This window comes from Oxyura jamaicensis, chromosome 13, assembly GCF_011077185.1.
Source record: "Oxyura jamaicensis isolate SHBP4307 breed ruddy duck chromosome 13, BPBGC_Ojam_1.0, whole genome shotgun sequence".
NCBI classification, from domain to species: domain Eukaryota; kingdom Metazoa; phylum Chordata; class Aves; order Anseriformes; family Anatidae; genus Oxyura; species Oxyura jamaicensis.
The window spans coordinates 17,349,963-17,369,082 of record NC_048905.1 but is presented as its reverse complement, the minus strand read 5'-3'; the positions used below and the strand labels follow the sequence as shown (position 1 = coordinate 17,369,082).

Genomic DNA, 19,120 nt, shown 5'->3' with positions numbered 1-19,120 from the left:
TTTATAACGAGGGTTTCAGCACACTTGAGTTACGTTTTACATAAGAGATCCTGGCTCTGGGAGTAGGTAGAATCATCTGACACGGATATATTTCTGTCATCTCCCCTTCCATGGATCACAAGTGTTTTATATTAAGACATCCCAAAATAGAACTAAGCCCTTCCACTCTTTGTAATGAAGTAATTGTGTGTTTGAGGGAAGCTGCTCTCTCCACGACGTATTCTGAAGTACAGTACTACTGATGTCTTCATCGACTGTAGATGGAATGAAGAAGCTTTCGGTGCTGACTTTCCCACTGTCGTGCTAGCTCTTGCTGTGTTTGGCGAGCTGCAGATTCTTCTTGTTTTCTTTTTCACATCACATTCTTCTCTACAGTTTCAAAAGGTGGCGGAAGGTCTGTTTTCCATTCCTCCCTTCCTGGAAGGGCATGGAAGGAAGAGACGTTTCTGTCTGCAGCTTCCTTCCAGCACGGGGTGACCTCCTTCGTGCATTGTGCAACCAAGGAAAGTGCCGTCCCCCCACTAGCCAGAAATCCTCTCTCCTGCTGGGCAGCCTCTGTACAAACAACGTCCAACGTTATTAAAGGAAATTAATTTTAGTGGTTAGCACGGCAGCATATTTTCAAGTTGTGGAAAGTTTTCCCTTTTAAGTCCTCACTTCCTCATGCCTATCTCCCAGTCAGAATCTCCCCAAAGTGAACTGATTTGTGCCCGTGTGTCTGGCTCGGAAAGTGTGCGAGACTCTTCCAGCTTGGATTGGTCTGCCACCGGGTTTTGCTGTAAATTATTTACTGCGTTGCCAGTACTTCTTCCAGGCTTCCTCAGCAAGCGAGCAGAGGACCATAAATACAAGAGTTCTTTACTGCATGATAAAGTCTGTCTCGTACTGTATCATGTATGTGAAAGGGCCCTAGTAAGTTTGTCCAGGTGGCCGTCAGGTATTTCCTGTCTTCTAACTGCTCTGTTTTGTACCCTCGGCAGCTACTTAATGGGTTTGCAGTATTTATAAGTTCTTCTGTTGCTTTTTTAATGGTATAAAATGGAAGCCCAAGCAATACAATGTTAATAGGGTGCTTACGTAGTTCTTTGTTTCCTCGTTTCAGTACACTTTGACAAGAGATGAGCAATTCTAATTGTTCTTTGGAAGGTGATCTAAGGTTTTGAACCTTATTACACTGGCGTTACCTCTTCTGTACCTGCTTGTCAGTGTTTTCAGGACTGAAAGTCTTCCAGAATTGTTGATCTCAACATTTGAGATTTCTCTCTGTGTTGCATTTTTAATTTATATATGCACTTAGCTATTAATAGGACAATATGCACAGCAAATGGAATAGTAAATGCTCGAGGTGTTATATTAAGAAAAGTAATTCCCAAATAATGCAAATGTTACTACCTCCAATATGCTAATGTGCAGTAACAAACACTTACTGCTGTTTTATGATCTTTTTTAATGTGAGCTGGTAAATATGACCTAGGGAATTGGTTTGTGTCCAAGCTGTCAATGCTGGAGGTTCTGCCCTTTTTACCAGATGCTCCTTGGCTATTTTTCATTTGAGTTTTTAATATTTAACCTCTTTCCTCAGCTGATTGCACTCTACTTTGGTCTCAAGTGACCTTTATTTTACAGATTTAAAGGCAAGGAGTTGAGCTGGAGCAGCTGAGTGCATTAAAGATGTGCGTCTTCTGTTATGCACAGCTTAATTGTTGCCATGAAGCGTAGATGAAATGCCAGACTGAAAAAGACCATGGGTGCATCTTACCACACTCTTTGCCTTCAGCGTCTCTGTCTTTCATAGGGAAGGGAAACCCCTATAATTAAATTTGAAAGCAGCTGATTTTCACTTGCTTTTTTTAATTTGGTTTCTTGACAAGGAAAATCAATAATTTACTTTCAAGCGTTTCTTCCCTCAGCTGTAGAAACAAATTTTCACACTAGCAGAAAGTAGAAACCAAAACTGACCATCAAGGCTTGACATTTATTGAGAACAAGTCCTTCAGTCGGAGATCTGCAACAGATTTAAAAAATAGCAATCAGGATATTTGGCTGTAATAATTGGTAGTTCCCTCGTGTCGAGGTTTCGTGATGCTGACAGACCCAGCATTTCCCAGAGCCATTAACATTCATTCTTGTACTTCCCCGGAGCTTCTGGGTCCTGCTGACTGATTCAAGTCTCGTTTTTCCAGTACTACCTACAGTGCACGTAGACAGTTAGGCAGTAAGGTATCTTGGAAAGTGAGGGTGGAAATTTCTGTGTGACTCAGCTAACGATCAGATTTTGCCTTGTCATATGAACACGAGCAAACCTTGCAATTATGTCCTCATTTTTATAACTCTGATTGCTCCTTTTAGTTCTCCCCTATCTTTCTTGCAATGATAGCAGACTTCAGAGGTTAATTGGATGTCTGTTAAAGGACTGTCATCTTAATTGAGAGTGCTTGAGAAGAGCTGGAAATTAGGGAGCGTCACAAGTGTGCTGCCTTTTGGTCGATTAGCATTTCCTTCTTCTTGCCCTTGTTCTGCGGGCTAGCATCGAGTGGTCATCTCCGTATCACTCCTTATTCCTGGTAGGAATCTGTGGTGTGGACACCCTGTCCTTGATTGTGCTATGAGCTCACTGTCTGACGTTGGGCAAGCATCGAGATATATTCCAAGCCTATTTAGGAATCCAAGTGAGGATCCTGCGCGTTCAGAGCTTTGATAAGGGGTACGGAGATACGTCACCTAGCATTTTCCAAGAACAAGGTTATTTCCATGGCTGCTTTTAGGAACATTTTTTGGAAGGATTGCTCTGAGGAAGTGTTCTGAGTTATCGCACACCTCAGAGGAGATGTATTGCTTTCTTGCATAGTACCAAAGTATCTCATCTATGAGCTGCCTGAGCTCTGTGAGTGCGTGACCACAATATTTCAAATTAATCAGGGCAAGGCACAAATGGAGAGCCAGTGCTAGCATGCTGCTAGCCTAGAGAAGAAACAGCCCTGGGTAAAGGGACGGTAATCTCAGGCATTGACAGCGTACAAATGAGATGACTGTCATCTGAGCAGTCGTCTGCAGTTGATTGCCTTGAGTAACACTGTAATTTTAGGGTTTTGTTTGCAGCGTTTGATCTAGCCTGTGATCCTGTGCAGTGGCGTTTCTCCTTTGTAGTTGGCCAGCGTGCCTTACAGCAGGCTCTGGCCAGCCAGCCAGCAGGAAATGCTCATCTCGAGCATGGCATGTAGCTCAGAGAGCTGCAGCTCTTCCCTGGTGCCTTTGCAGGAGAAGGTACCAGGAGACAACAGAGAAAGATGTATCAAGCACAAAACACCATCCATGGCTAAGTTACAAATCAATATTTGTCAAGAAACCACTGGTCCAGCTTGGTTTCAGTGGGCAATCTGCGTAAGATCACCAGGGAACTTGTGCCGCCTCTTGTCCAGCAGATCCGAGGTTTAGGCTTACTGCTTCTGTTTCATCCACGTGCGTAATCACACCCTTTGAACTTCTGAGTCCCCTGGCTCAATGCAGCCCGAATCTGCCCCCCTGCCCTGGATGGGTTAGGTGTGTTGGATGATTTTAGTGGTTTACTGCACAACCCATTTGAAGATCACTTTCTGTTCTAGCATTATCTTTACTGAACTGTTCAGTTTAGTGTGTTTGACAGTGTTAGAGAGAGAGAGACTTTACATGTTCATCTTTTACATGAGGCCTATTTTCCTTCAGTTTATATGCCTTAAATGGAAGTGTGCTTCTAAAATGCCTAAAAACAAGGGGATTTTTTTTTTCAGGGTTCTCGATGCTCTTCAGATGCTAACATGCTTGGAGAGATGATGTTTGGCTCTGTGGCCATGAGCTATAAGGGCTCCACACTGAAAATTCACCAGATCCGGTAAGTTTCATTTTTCTTTTACTGCTGGTCATTTCAGCAGATTTAATCCTCGGTGCTAATTCAGAATGAATTGAATGCTGCAAGTGTAGAGTAAAAGGATTCTGGTTTGCTTTAAAGCTATTCTGATGTCACTTTGGACACAAAAGGCTGTTCAGTTATGTTTAGGTCTATAAAATCTGGAAGGTTGTGAAATGGAAATGAAAAGCCTGTCTTGGCACAGCTTCTGACTGACATCTTCCGTTTTGACCTCTAGCTCACCTCCTCAGCTCATGCTCAGCAAAGTTTTCACAGCTCGCACTGGAAGCAGCATCTATGGAAGTCTGAATACGTGAGTCTGTTAGAAATCCTATCTGTTGCTTATGACCTGATGAATGTAAAAAACACAGAAGACCTTTTTTTTGGAAAAATAGCCGTCTGTTATATCCTGCCACTGGTCTCCTCACCTTTCCCTTGTGGTTGTCTTCACCTCAGTTTGCTTTAAGCGAATGAATGAGCCATTCCTTTGGAGCTTGATATTGTGAGGTACAGAGGAGACGGGATGAGAACAGAATGGGATGAGAACAGAACAGTGGAGTTGGGGAATTCAGTCCAAGATGAAGAAAAAGATGTTACAAAAACATCAGGCTTTGGACTGTTTGATATTTTGCTTTCTGTGTATTAACTGACCCACCTCAGAATGTGGCTTGTTCTAGTGTAAGTCTGCATTCTTCCCTTGTCTGTTCCATTTGAGCCATAATGAAGTGACGCTGTATTAAACTGAAACACAAATCACAGGATTTGCTGCATGTTTTATTTTCTGGATTTTTTAGGTTGCAGGACAGTCTTGAGTTCATTAATCAAGACAGCAATACGTTAAAGCCTGACCACAGTACGATTATGAACGGACTTCTTGGGAATATAGGTAATTACAAAAAGATTTTATTTCCTATTATCTTTGAGTAACCACAGGTTCTAGAATATGAAAGTCTGCTATGTAGAATCAAATAAAAAAATGGGCAAGCTAAGAACTTCACAGAAAATTAATGTTGATGAGGTTAGGAGGAGAATAAATTAGTTCAAGGAACTGACAGTGGTTTCATATATGCAGCTATGCATGTGTATGTGAAAATACATAGAGAAATATATTGGAAAATAACAGTCTCTAGAATTCCTAAGCAGCACATCTCAGATGAGGCAGGATTGCTTCTTCCTGGCTTAGTTCCCCAATTTTGTTTTTGTTAATAATTTCCATTCTGTTCTGTACTCTGGCCACCTTAGCACATGTGGCTGCATATTCCGTACAAAGTTAACCTTGCACAGTTGCACTTTAGTTTTTGATCAGATTAGATGGATGGTGGTTTGTTCTGCTTTGTTTTTTGGTCTGATCTTTGAAGTTAAGCAGTCTTGAAAAACAATCTGGAATCTTTGATTCCCAGCCATCGTGGAAGCGCTGTGGGTGAAGGCTTCACAAGATTTAGCACAAGATTTAGGTAACAGTGTGGAAGATGTTGGCTTTTCCCCATGCAGGCAGTAGAGCTGATAGTAAAGATACTGTACTTGAGTGCTCAGGTGGGAGCACATCTTCCCTTTCCCTTGCTTTAGACGGTCTGCTTTCCAAACAAAATGTCTTTTGTGGTAGGTGGAATAAGGGACTTCTTTGTACACTTTACAGAATATTGCTGTCTTCAAAATATACCTTTCTAGGGTTGGAGGTATGGAGTGAATTTGATGACTTTGTTACCCTAACTGGGTCTCTGGCTCTTACATGGTCCTAATTCTTGTTGGATGCAAGTGTCTACTTCTCTCCTTCCCGTTGACTTCAACGCACAGTGTACAATTACTGAAGCTAAGCCTGAGCTTAAATGCTCTTCGAGCTGAAGAGCTTGTATACCTCATTAAAATCATTCCCCATTGTCCATTTATGAGGGAAGCCAGCTGAAGTTGTAAGAAACTATTAGCTATTAGATGCTTCCTGAATTTACTAAGTCAGAAAAGTCTAAAAATATACATATATGCATTCTTCTTTTTAATATTCAGCATTCCTTTCGGACGTCAGTGTGATTTTCCACTAGTGCATGTGCAGGAGAGGTGCCCCGTCTATGAGAGAAGGGAACCCGTCCATTTCTAAGGGTTTGTTTGTGGTTTGTGCTGGCAGAAGCATTCATTGTATGAGCAGAGTACCATCAGCTGCAAGCTCAAATTGGGCACTGCAGCTCAGGCGTGGACCAAAGCTGGTTTCGGTGCCAGCTGTGTGCTCCCAGGAGGAGCACCGTGGGGCTCAGCTGCTGGGCTCCCCGCGAGAAGCGACGAGGGGGCTGCTGGAGGAGGATGCTGAAATGTCTGTAGCTGAGCAGGGTTCTCAGGCTGTCGGAGAGCATTTGTTTACAGTTCCCATTTCGGCACCGAGGGAGCCTTGGGTAAGGCAGGCCCAGAGGTTAATCTGTAACTGCGGCGTTTCTGACAACTCTGCTAAATACCAGAGGCTGCTCCTGACTCGCTGACTCTTGCCAGGCTGTGATAGGAGAAGGCTCTATGTGTTTTGGTTGGGAACTATTTACAAGCTGCTTTTTTTAGATAGGCTGGTTTAAAAAAAAAAAAAAAGGACTAGTCATGGCCTTTCCTCTAATGAGCAGTGAAGACCCAGGAGGACGGAAGGGAGCTTTGTGGAAGTGCAGCCTTCACGTTTTCTGTAGTCAGTGAACTTCGAGCAGGAGTTTCAAATCCGGGAGAGGGGCTGGCAATTAACTCATTAAAAATATCTGTTTATTTTTTTCAGCTCTGTGTACAGTAAATACACTCTGCCCCTTGTATATCTACGGTCCAGTGTTACTTGTAATCCAAACTGCTAGGGCTGCTAACATTTTATTTTCTATACGATCATTTTACTACCCCGATGTACTTCTCAGAACAGCTACTTCAGTCTGTAATTTTCTCTTGGTTCCACCAAGACGAATTTATGCCTGCCTTCCCTCCCTTCCTCCCCCATCGCCTTCAGCGACGGCGTTCCTCAGACACCCCCCCAGTGTGGATGTTAAAACAAACATTGTGCTCCAAGATGAATCTCCTGTTTGTGATCAAGTTCGGCTTCGAGCCTGCATAAATTAATCATTTTCAACACAGAAAAATAAAATAAATAAAAGCCCGTGGACAGAAGCCCATCCTTATATGGGAGACAGTGTAAAGCTGGCTCTATTATTTTTATTCTATACGTACCGTGTATTTCAGCTATAAGCCATACTCCTTGACTCAACATTCTTGTTAAGCCTAAGAGCTATTTTCCTGCATACGTTAGTCTGCATTTATGTTGGCTTATATCTTCTCCCTGCCCTTGGCCCCCTCCCTACAGACTGTTCTGCTTTACTAACCTCATTCTTTCATGTGTATTTTACGTTTTGCCATGTAGGTCTTTCACAGCTTTGCAGCCCTAGGCGGGCATTCTCTGAACAAGGTCCGCTCCGCCTGATCCGGAGCGCCTCTTTCTTTGCAGGTTTGCAGTGTGCTGTGTGCTGTGCCGTGTGGCTAGTCTAGCTGGGGTGACAAAACGTGGATTTGTAGTGCAGCCCTGGAAATAAGATTACTTTTTTTAATACAAAGGGGACGGTGATTTCTGCTCTCTTATCTGTTTGGATACGTGCTTTAAATCCCCAGAGGACAGCAGGTATTTCAATAGTCCTCTTTGGGGCTGCTTGGTTGCTTTTTTGCTTCGTTTTGTTTGAAGAACGTACACAGATTTAATAATTTAATCTTTCTGGAAATAATACTTCACAACAGTGTCAAGCTATTTTGATCTGGACTTGTTTCAAACAAACTGTAAAAGCTAAAAGTAACCTGGGTTGATACAAAGTGGGTTTTTCCTGCTTTTAGTGTCCGGGTCTTATTTCCATGGCTGAGTAGCTTCTATTTCACAGGCATATTTGTAAAATACATCACGTTTAAGTCTGTTAAGCCTGATACACTTTTGATCTTCTGTATATGCAGATTGTGAATCTGGGTAGCTTATGGCTTAGATGAACAGCCAAAACACTGCTCACAATTTCAAAGTATTTATTTTCTTCAAGACATGATTGTAAAATCCTTTCAAAATTATATAGCAAGTAGCTGAGAAGGGTGGTATAGGAGTGAAATGCTGTTGATATTGGTTTGTGGGTTTTTTTGGTCTACACACTGAATACTACCGATGTGGCTAACGTCCTTCTGGTAGACTAAATTTTATCGAAAAATATCCATGTAAAAATCATAATAAAAAACCTTTCACTAAAAGTAGTGAAAGTGAGCCTGATTCAGTTTGTACCGAAGTAGGTGTGTGGAGGGCAGAAAATGACATCCGAGCTTTTCAGATAAGTGCTTTGGCTTGTTCAGCTAAGCAGCCTTTCTTGGTGATGGCCTTGTGCAGTGCTGTTGATCTGAATTAATGAGCATGTTTTTGTTTCAATAATTACACAGAGATCTGCAAACAAGAAAGGAACTGTATATTCCCCTGCTAATTGGTGTTCCTTGTCTTACAGTTCACAGCAACCCTATGGATATGCCTGGGAGGGAGCAGAATGAGGACAGAGACAGCGGTATAGCGAGATCTGGTAATGTCAGTTCAGTGTATTAACCCCGTAGACTCTGAAAACATTAAGTAGTATTGACTAGGTAGTCATCTGTCCTGTTACTGAGACATCTAGACATCATCACATAGCTTTCCTGAAATGTGACCATTCTTTTTTGTTACATATAAGCATTAATGTGTACGTAATATGTACGGACAAATACCTTAGGCATCCAGGGCATTCCACTGGGAACGCCACAAAGCTAATCTGAACAGCAGTGCAGTTTATTAAAGCATACTGCAAATAAACAAGCCAAATTAAATATTGAAATGAGATTGCAGTATTTCTATACAATGCTTGTTATGTTTTTACCAAATTGAGGAGGGTATTAATGCTAAAACATGAGTTTGCCTTCACAGTACCCCTCCCTTCTCTCATTCAGGATATTGGGCACTGGGGGTGGAAAGGCCCTTAAAAGATGTGATTAATGTTACTCCTATCTACAAAGAATTTATTTCCTGATGCTTGGGGTTGATGAGCAAGGTGCAGCCTGTACGTTGCTTATTATATAAAACTGCAGGACTGTCCCACCCTTGTAGTGCTCATATAGCTTGTTAATGTTGTTATAAACTGATTATTTTTAGATAAGAATCATAGATAAGCAAAAGAGAAGGCGCTTGATGAGCAACACCAGCTTATATTCAGGGTCATAGTTAAGTTGCTGGTATTGTTTTCCAAATATTCTTTCTTTTGGAGAGATTTTTATTTACTGCTCTTATTCTTGCAGCGTCTCTTAGCAGTCTGCTCATCACTCCGTTTCCATCTCCGGGCTCTTCGTTTAACAAAAGCTGTGCTAGCAGTTACCAGCGGCGTTGGCGTCGCAGTCAGACTACCAGCTTGGAGAACGGGGTCTTCCCTCGATGGTGAGCTGGGAGCGATACTGCTGATTGCTTCCCATAATTTTCCACCGTTGTCAGCTTGATTCTGCTCTTGCATATATATGCCTGTTCTTGCTGTTGCTTTCCGTGGGGTATTTACAAAGGTGTAAGTCAGGCTGCAGTTCAATACCTGATCTTTTCAGTATCCATTTTCTTCGTGCCAGTCATTGTTTTGCACTAACAGGAAAACCTTTAGCAAAACATAAACCTGTAGGCTGTACATTTGAGGATGAGAAGCCCTAAAATCCTACTCAAAACACAAATTCTTGGCAGAGGCAAGAGAGAACTAGGATGGCATATTCTAATCCCACAAATGCTTTGAACCTGGTTCCAGATTTTGTGATTGCAGGATTAATTAATGATTGCTTTTACAGAATTGCAAAATGGGTGTTATTGAAGGCGATGCTTTGGCAACACGTGCAAACAAATGGTGTTCATTGAAGTTAAATGTTCTAGAATTTAATTGCACAGGAAACCAAGGTACAACTTTAAACAGTGGATTACATTAACTTTCTATTTTTTTCCATGCTTCAAGGTCCATGGATGAAAGCTTTAACTTGTCAGATGACAGCTCTGGTCCTAGCCCAGGAATTGTTAGGAAGAAAAAGATAGCAATTGGAGTTATTTTTTCACTCTCAAGAGATGAAGATGAGAACAACAAATTTAATGAATTCTTCTTCTCACATTTTCCACTTTTTGAGAGTCACATGAACAAACTGAAGAGTGCAATAGAACAGGTAAACGCAGTCTCTCAATTCTTGCACTTGTGTTGCCATACGTTCCCCCTCAGCCCTTTCAGATTTAATTTCTGGCTCTTGTTACTGGTTTACAAAAGAGGGAGCAATTTGCTGCCTCCAATTGGAACTGCACCGGAAAGGAACTTTGCTCCACAACATCTTTGATGTTTCTGATTGCTAGCAAAAGCAAAGCCTGGGGTGAGGACAGGATGTGTTGCATTGTGCTACAGGGATTGCTGAAAGCTACAACAGTCATTAGGCTCTGTGGGCTCTCAGCAAGCCCTGGATCAGCCATGGGGAAAGGTGCTTTTAGGCCACCTTTACCTCCCTGCTTCAGCTGTATCTGAGCATTGTGGGTTGCAGGATAAGAGCCTATCTCCAGGATTATCCAGGCTGTAAATAAATATCAACTCCTCACTTTCCCTGTGCTTTTTTTTTTTTTCCTTTTTTGTTTTAAGCCCCTTATTCTGATGTGCAGGAAGCTTTCAAACGTGTGGTTAGATTTGCTTCAAATCTCTCTTCTAGGAAATACTTAGTGGTTACTTCACCACGGCAATAAAAACTTTGACCTCTTTTATGCCTCGAATGATGAAAAGCACTGAAGAATCAGAGGCTGCAAATGCATGTGCCTCACCTATCTTCCCTCAGATATGAAAGTTGGCACTTGTACCATCATTTTATCACTTAAAAAAGAAGTATTTGCATGACTGGTTCCATGAAAGATAAAGTCAAACACATGACTTTGTTTTCCATTTTCTGTGCTTCTGTAACTATGTCTGGTGTTACTTATCTGTTTAATGATTGTTTTCAAGGCTATGAAAATGAGTCGTAGATCAGCTGATGCCAGTCAGCGGAGTTTGGCGTATAACAGAATTGTTGATGCCCTGAACGAATTCAGGTGAGCAGTTTGTCTTGTATCTTTTGTGTCTGTTTCTTCAAAAGCACTGAAGTGGTTTAGAAGCACCTCCTCCTGAGTGCAGGATTTTTCAGCCCTTAGAGTTCTTATCTGAAAAGGAAAATGTTCTTGACACCTTCTAAAAAAGTACGACGTCCAATGTCTTCTGTTAAAGTTAAGTGCCATAAATGTATTGGTGATAGCAAGCCGTTCTGTTCTGTCTGTGGTCTTAGATTTTGTCAAGTGCTTGTATCCATAAGGGTTGCGCGTGAGCAGGGCACAAGTGACCAAGGTTTTCTGTGCGTTAGGTGGTAACGAAGCTCCCGGCAACCTCTTAAACTGAGACCCAGTGAGAGGGGGGAAAAGAACAGCAAGCCCACGTTAGGGACATCCTCCTCTAGTTGATAACTTTCTTGACGTATGAACAAAACAAGACCTTTACCCTGCTCTAAGTTTTGCTCTAAATGGTTTTCAGATAACCAGCTACTAGGAAGGAGGACTATCATCTTCACACAGAAAAATGCACTACTGTAATCTCCTGCTATCAGTACCTGCAGAGAGTCTCTGTTCAGCAGTTAATATCCAAAGTAACGCAGATAAGCACATCCCTGGCATTTAACCGTGTGTTCTTCCCATAGTTTAAGTAATGGGGAGGGAAATAAAATGAAATCCGTCTGTTTTAAGTGATTCATCTCCTCTCAGATGGGAGTGGCAGCGTGCTTCCTTTTACAACCAGCATCGAGCTACTTCTTAAAGACCTTACAAAGACAAGGCTCTGATGCTTTACAAAGCAAATTGCCATCAGGACGCATTTTACTTAAGGTTCTCACTCATCTTTCTGTAGTGCTGCATACTACCTGGGTGCCATGAATTAGGTGCTGTTGCAGGAGGAAGGCACAGTATTTTTTCTTTTATTTTTAGAACCTTCCCCCAGGGAAGTGTTGAGGGAGGGCACAGGATGTATTCGGCAGGGACAGGAGGCAAGGCAGAGAGCACGTGGGCCTGCGGCAAGAACGGGATGGGATGAGCTGTGCCAAGAACCAGAGCAGAGGGAGCTCGAAACGGGTTAAGCAACTCTGAGCAACCACGGGCTTCTCCGCTCCCCCTCCCGGTTCTCCTCTTCCTCTCCTCCCCCTTCTCACCCCGAGCAATTTCTTTGCATTCCCATCCCCTGATAACACCATCTGCCCAGCTGTTTTCCCAAAACTTCCCCCAGATCATCCCCCCCACACACACATTCGGTGGACTTTGTCCCTTCCTTTCCTTTCCAGCTAAACGCTCTCGGGGTGGTGGAGAGGGGCACTGTGTCCAGAGTCAAAAGCAGGAGAAATAAGCCTGAAAACACCATGCTGGCTTTTTTCCTCCTCACAGGGAGGTTCACGGGGCTGTGCCCTGCAGGGCAGGGAGGTAACGTCCCGTGTCCTGTCCCATCCGTCCCCTCCAGGGTCGGCTGTCTCGTCTCACCGAGCGTTGTAGGATGCGGTCCCGCGCATGACCCGGCCATTGCGTAACCCCGCGCTGGGAGCACGTGTGTAACTGCCCCTTGGTGCAGAGGTTTCCACGGCAATATAAATATTACTCTTTAATAGTGTAGCGGCTTAATTTTGTATAAATGGATTTCCCGGGGTGGCAGACTTGGGCGATTCCATTTTTTGACGGAGCGCGCTGGGAGGTGGGCAGGCAGCCCGCACCCCCGGCTGGTCCCGCAGGCTGGCACGGCCCCGAGCCCTGCACCACAGCCTGCCCACCGAAGGGAAAGCCTTCTTGTAACGATAGGAAAGCCTTCCTGTACCTCAAGGAAAGCCTTCCTGTACCGTGCAGCAGCCTTTCAAAGCAAAGCAATATGCCTATAGTAAGAAAAAAAAAAAGGCGTATTTAAATACCAGAGGCTGGATGCAAAGTTGTTTTGGCAGGGGTTCAGCAAACCCATTTAGGCCACTATTATCTCTTTAGGCGTCTGCGTTCCCACTGAAGTCACGGGGAAGTCAGGAGCCCGAGTCCTTTGGTGAACCTGAGACTTGTGTTGATTTCTACCCTCTTAAGCAAATTCCGCTGGAGGGAAGAAGGGTGCTGACTGCAGTGGGTTGGTGTTTCTAAAACATAATCCTGCACTGCTTTAATTCCTTGCAGGTGTTCTTCTTTTTTTTCCTTTGGAAGGGGAACTTTTTTTTTTTTTTTTTTTTTTTTTTTTTAAATGGAATTTAAAAGGAAAAAGCAAAACGCAGCTGCTTTCCCTGAAAGGCTTAGGCTGCTTCCACAAATCGACGCTATCACCACGTCTGCCATCCGCGCGGTGCCCAGCCCCAGGCCCACCCTTGCACCATGAGTCGTTTTGCAACACTTTCCACTTAGTAAAGCAGCGATGGATTTAGCTATTAACACTTGACTTAAAGGCTTAGAACTCCTTGGATGTCAGATGTGCAGACACATGGCTTATGAAATAACCGTTGCAGCTCCCCCCCTGTCCCCGAGGCCAGTGCCGCACACCGAGAACACTGCGCGTGCCGCTGGCTCATACCTGCGTGGAAAAGACACAGACAGGCAGGGAAGCTCTGAACGCAGGCCTAGGGAAACACCTTTCTCCACTTGTTGGCAGCCACGTTCGATCCTATTTTATGCCAGTGATTTTTAAGCAGCTTACGGTGCTGCGAACAGTGGTGGGTTTTGCTGGGCAGCGCTGGCAGCGGAGCCCTTAGGGGTAGCCCCGCTCCTGCGCTCCCTGTTGGCTTCATTTTTAAGAGGAGGAAAAAAAAGGGGGGAAGAATGGAGGGCAGGAGGGCAGGGAGCAAATTCTCAACCGGCCTATGTTACAAACCACTGTTGTGTTTTCCCTTTGGAAGCTATACCCAAAGCGATGCTTGGCTTTGTCGTAACGTCGCAACCGGTAGGCAGCAGAGCAGCTCTCAGCACCATGCCGGGGGCAGCAGCGCTGTGCTGATGGGGACGGGGAGCTGCAGAGAGCCACCAGCCGCCCTGTCCAGCAGCTCCTGCCTCGTGGGTCCTGCAGCACCGGCAGAGCCGTCCCGCACCAGCGGGCACAGCAGGAAGCTGAGAGCAGCAGCTGACCCGTGCCTGGCAGCAGGGCTGGGCTGGGCTGTGCCGCTCGCCTCCCAGCCACCTGCACCCGCAGGGCATGTGAAAACCCAGGGGGCTGCCGGGAGGAGGTCGTTCAGGTCTTGTTTTCATTCGGCGGGTTGGTGCTGAGCTGCGAGGTGTGCTGGGTGTAGCAGTGGTTCCTGAGGAGTCCTCCAGCCTCTCCGACACCAGCCCTCGCTCTTGCCCGTGCTGGGTTCGGCCTCCAAGAAACATTTCCAAATGACAACCATTTTTGGTGCACCTCAGCCCCCACGAGAGCAGGATCTCCTGTGTGCACGGGATGGGGATGCTGGAGCACGGCTGGGGGAGGGAGGGCGAGGGGAGGGGGCTGCTGCTGCAGATGGTCGGGAGGGGCCGACTGCCATTTAATTGCTAGTGGGTTTTAATCTGGTTAGCTTCCCTGCAGTGTGGTTTTTCATTTTATTTGTATTTATTTTTTATTTTATAATTTTGTCTTTTGGTATTTTTCTGTTCGGTTTGTTGTTGTTATTTTTTTTGCCTTTTTTTTTTTTTTTAAGCAGCCGAAGCTGAGTGTTTCCCTGCGCGCTCGCGGAGCTGGAAGGCATTGGAAGGCATTAATCCTTGCCCTTGGTGTGTGCCGAGGCTGCTCGGCAGCGAGGGTTCCCTGCGCTGCAGTCACATGCCTGCTGGCCGCCTGCCAGTGCAATCTGATCTCGCGCTGAGGAAACACTATCAGCTGCAGATGCAGCCAGGGTTACCAGAATAGTAAATAACGAATCACAAGACCCGGTCTATCTTTTCAACGAAAACAAATATTTTAATATGTTGGGTTTAGTTTAGAAGGAGTTTCTTTTTTTTTTCCAAACAGCAGAGCTGCCTGCTGCAAGCGGCTCGGCGCGGTTAGTTTGCATAGGAAGCAGAAAGCAGCTTTATTTTAGGTTGAGTTGTTTCATTTATCTTCAGCTTCTCAGGTCAGCTGTGTCTGCGGTGTGCATTCTGATACTTGTCTGGGACTTTGAAACTCATCCAGCTCCGAAATTCCCAGTCTTGAGGTTTCTCCCTTTATTAGGGCCTCCTTACCATCCACTCCAGTTAACGGGCTGTGTACAGAAAGCTTTCTGTCTGTAAGCCCATCTCCAGCCCCAGCTCGCTGCTACCAAGGCCCATGCCTGATGCTGAGCCGGGTGCTGGGGGGCTGCTGGATGTGACCCTGGCCTCGGCTTCCCCCTCCGCAGCCAGCCCCGGGGTATCCCTGCCTCTCCTCCTGCTCCGCTGGGAAGCTGTCAGAAAATCCAGCTTGTGAGGAAGACAGGGCTGATTTTGGCTGCTGTCAGCACATAGCACGGATGTTGTTTTTAACGAAAAATGCTAGAAAAATTAAGGCGGAGAGGGGCGCAGCCCCTCTGTCCCCAAGCAGCCCGGGGCCGCCTGCCCTCCTCGCCCCGTCCCGTCCTGCCGCAGCCTCGGTGCGTGAGCACGCGCAGGGCTCTGCTTCCTGCAGGCTTTCACTTTAAGCGCTCAGCCACCGAAGCTTTGGCAGCTGCTGCTCGAGAGTGTTTGCCTGCCTGCATGCACAGCCATTGCTTCAGTTCTGGAAGCGTCTGTGAATTTGAGACCTGCATGTCCAGGGAGGATCTGTATAAATCCCAGGTGTTGCTAGACGTAAATCCATGTCCTGTAAAACAAAAATCTCTCTTCTAGAAAAAGCGGTGTATGAGGCGGGCAGAAAATCAGCCATTTCCTTTGCTGGATTTTCTTTTTTTTTTTAAGGCTTGTGTTTTAGTGTGATGGAAACGTAGCTCCGCGTGGTGTCGTAATGCAGGCGTCGTGCTTCGAGCAGAGCCGTCGTTTGGCTTAGACCAGGAGTTCAGCAGTAATCTGAGGGGGTTTAATCTGGCATTTCACTGCAAAACCAGAGTTCTAATCATACATTTACTGTTTTCTCTGAAGTCAAAAAGGATGTGGGTAGGCGCACAATCCTTGAAGCCGGGCGGTAACTGATTCTGATGCATTTGAAGTTAAAGCAGGGACCTGGGCCCCTTCCCTGCAAAGCCGCACGTTGGTAGGTTTGGCGTGGGGCTGCACCGGTTGTTAAAGCAGGGGGGAAGTTTTTCTAAAGCATTTATAAGGCATTTTTATAAAGCAGATGCACGTAAATTCGCACTAGTCACAACTCAGCTATGGAGGAGTTCTGTGTTTGGAATGAAATGCAGTGAAAGCAGGGAAGCAACCCCAACAAAAACTCATTCACCTCCGTCCGTTCAGAGCAGGGCAGCCGCTGGCTCGTGTCAGTGCCCACCGCTGTGCTCGAGGTGGGCTCGGTCAGATGCACCGCGTACCTGGGAGGCTCTCCCAGGGGGAAGGAGTGTGAATTAGTTGTGTATGAATTATTTGAGCGGGGATCTCTGCCTTTCATTGTTTGGTTTCATTCCAGATTTTTTTTTTTTTTTTTCCTAGAACGACCATTTGCAACCTCTACACGATGCCGCGGATCGGGGAGCCCGTCTGGCTTACTATGATGTCGGGGACACCGGAGAAGAACCAGCTGTGCCATCGCTTCATGAAGGAATTCACTTTCTTGATGGAAAACGCTGCTAAAAACCAGTATGGTGGATTTTAGTTTTTACATGGATATGTGTTAATGCCTTTTTTTTTTAATAATTTTTAAATCGATTTTTTAAATGTTGGTAATAAGTGAGAAAATCAAAAGGCCATCCATAAATGCATTAGTTTTTAAACTGAAGTGTAGTAAGCAAGTACCTCCATGAAATGCCTCCTTCCATAATCCCCTAAATCCTGGTAAAGGCTAAACATTTGAAACGCATCCATAGGAAGCGCGTGATGGGTGTGTGTGTCTGGAAGGGGATGAACATACCTTGTGAAATGCATTCATCTACCTTTCAAAATCGGTTATCATATGATGAGCAAGGTTAGACATTCGGTAAGAGAGAGCCACGTGTGTAATGCTGTCTGACCGCAGATCGCTGTTAAAGCTGACTTCTGTAAAACGTCCCTAAAGAAACAGTTTCCTTCGTTAGCATTCTCCTTTCTGCCCTCTGGACAAAGCCCTGAGCGGTTGTTAAAAACTGAGAAGGAGAATGCTCGTGATAAACGCCGCAGGATCTGATAAATTTACTCTTTCGTCAACAGTTCATCCTCTTTCCCCAGGGCATGAATTGGGGAAGTTTTTGAAGTGTTTGGCTGTACTGAAAATCCTAAAATGAGCACAAATGTGGAGCTCAGAGGGGATGAACGGAAAGCCCAGCTGTTAGCCCAGGGGAACAGTGGGGAAGGCGCAGCAGCAGGGGAGGTGGCACTCGCTGCTCCTCTCGGACTTCAGCTTTGCCACCCAGGGGTGATTCTGTCATCTTTTCCCTCCCCTGGCTGGGGAGGTCACAGTTAGTGGGCAGTGTGTGCACTTTCTCCTGCCTCAGTGCGAGGGAGAAACCCTTAGGATTTGTGAGGGGGTCCAAATGTGCCTTCCTAAAACAAGTTCCCGCTGCACTGAAAGCTTTTCCCTGGGATTAGCTTCTTTCAGTCCCTGTCACTCTGAGCCCTGTGCTTTTATTTACATTTCAATGGTCATTTGTTTGGGTTTGTTTGGTTTATTTTCAATATAGCAAGATTTACACTGATGGAAGCCAGAGGAAAATCAAGCCCTGTGTCCTTTGCAATCTGGTTTTAAGTCTGCTTTCCTCTTTTGGCCGCCTCTGCTCAGGAAACAGGGCTGAATTTAAGCCGTAGGGATTCTGATAGGTGTAAAATATTCAAACAGCATTATTTTGAGGCTCGGTGAAGTTTGTCTCTTTTCCTCCCTGGGCACTGGAGCTGCTGAGGCAGCCGCCAGCACCATCTGTCGGTGCGCGGGAGGATCTTGGGCTGAGCTGCCACACGCTCGTCCTGCAGGGAAGGGAGACAGGGAGGGAAAGGCTGTCCTCCTTGGCAGCAGGAACTGTGCTCTGTTGCTACAGTAAATCACATAATCAACACTTTTCAGAAAGCTTTTTTGCCTAGCTGGTGAAAACTGATTTGCCTGTGTAAGGACAGAGCCTTTCAGGCTGAGCTGTCGTTCTTTTACTGCTGGTGTTACGGAACTTGGGGGGTGGTAGTTCTGAAAAGGAGCAGCCGTATGCGCTTAAATTGCATCACAGTTTTATGGAACAACACAGTGCCTGGCTACTTTCCAGGTATGACAGCAAATATCACAGCCTTCCTCCTCATTTAATAGTCAGACCTTAAGGATGTGGGCTCTGCAGCTTGGAGTGGTCGTGTCAGAGGCCACACAGTGCCACCGTCTTCTTACAGTGAACGGCAGAAGTCGGTTTTGAGGTGTTTTACAACACAGAGCTTTCAAAATAGGAAGTCTCATAATTATTGCCAAAGAGAGGAACTGGGTTGCCACAAGTTTAAAATACTTCGTTTTACTTTAGATGTGTGCTCTAAAAAAGAGCTCTGCAGGTGTGGGAGAGGACCAAAAGTCAGTCCTCTGCCTTTGTTAGGCTGTTCCTGCCATCCATGATCCGTGCAGACCACGGAAGTGCTGTCAGTTTAACATGTTTAACCTGGAAAACATGTCGAACATCTTACTTTCAGGTTTTTACCAGCTTTACTGACTGCAGTCCTGACTAACCACTTGGCCTGGGTCCCTACGGTCATGCCGAACGGCCAGCCGCCTATACGAATCTTCCTGGAAAAGCATTCTTCCCAGAGCGTGGACATGCTGGCCAAAACTCACCCCTACAACCCGCTGTGGGCACAGCTCGGTACGTGGCAAACATCTAACCCATGTAACAGCGCGGCGTAAATGGGTACGAGCAGCGTGATGTTAATGGATGCTTCTTTCTTTTCCCCCCATGTGTTAAAACTTTTTTGTTTCCCACTCAAAACAAAAGCGTGTATTTCAGGCTCTGAGGTGTTCACTGCATTTTTTTAAACGTGCTGTGTTTTTTTGCAGTATCAGTTGTAAAATGGCACCCAAAAAGTAAAGCCCTCTTCAGTCATCTTTGCCAGGTCTCTTAAGGTCACCTGCCCTGGTGATGATGGAGGATCCTGGTCCTTGTCCTCTCTCTATAAAGAAACTCCGTTTTGGTATTTTGGGATGCTGCTATTAA

At 45.3% G+C, this 19,120-nt stretch overlaps 1 protein-coding gene across 5 annotated transcripts in view; it reads left to right on the top strand.

Annotated features, from left to right (window-relative positions):
• FNIP1 (folliculin interacting protein 1) overlaps positions 1-19,120 on the top strand; it is a 62,461-nt gene that overhangs the window by 37,001 nt on the left and 6,340 nt on the right. For 2 of the 5 annotated variants that reach the window (XM_035338737.1, XM_035338739.1), the window contains exons 4-13: positions 3,768-3,868; positions 4,122-4,196; positions 4,678-4,769; positions 7,251-7,334; positions 8,353-8,424; positions 9,170-9,305; positions 9,856-10,057; positions 10,870-10,955; positions 16,467-16,613; positions 18,603-18,772. In XM_035338737.1, the coding sequence (XP_035194628.1) occupies positions 3,768-3,868; positions 4,122-4,196; positions 4,678-4,769; positions 7,251-7,334; positions 8,353-8,424; positions 9,170-9,305; positions 9,856-10,057; positions 10,870-10,955; positions 16,467-16,613; positions 18,603-18,772 (1,165 nt within the window). Of the gene's footprint in view, positions 1-3,767; positions 3,869-4,121; positions 4,197-4,364; positions 4,562-4,677; positions 4,770-7,250; positions 7,335-8,352; positions 8,425-9,169; positions 9,306-9,855; positions 10,058-10,869; positions 10,956-16,466; positions 16,614-18,602; positions 18,773-19,120 lie in introns of those variants that run through there. The other 3 variants (XM_035338738.1, XM_035338740.1, XM_035338741.1) reach the window with 3 other exon arrangements.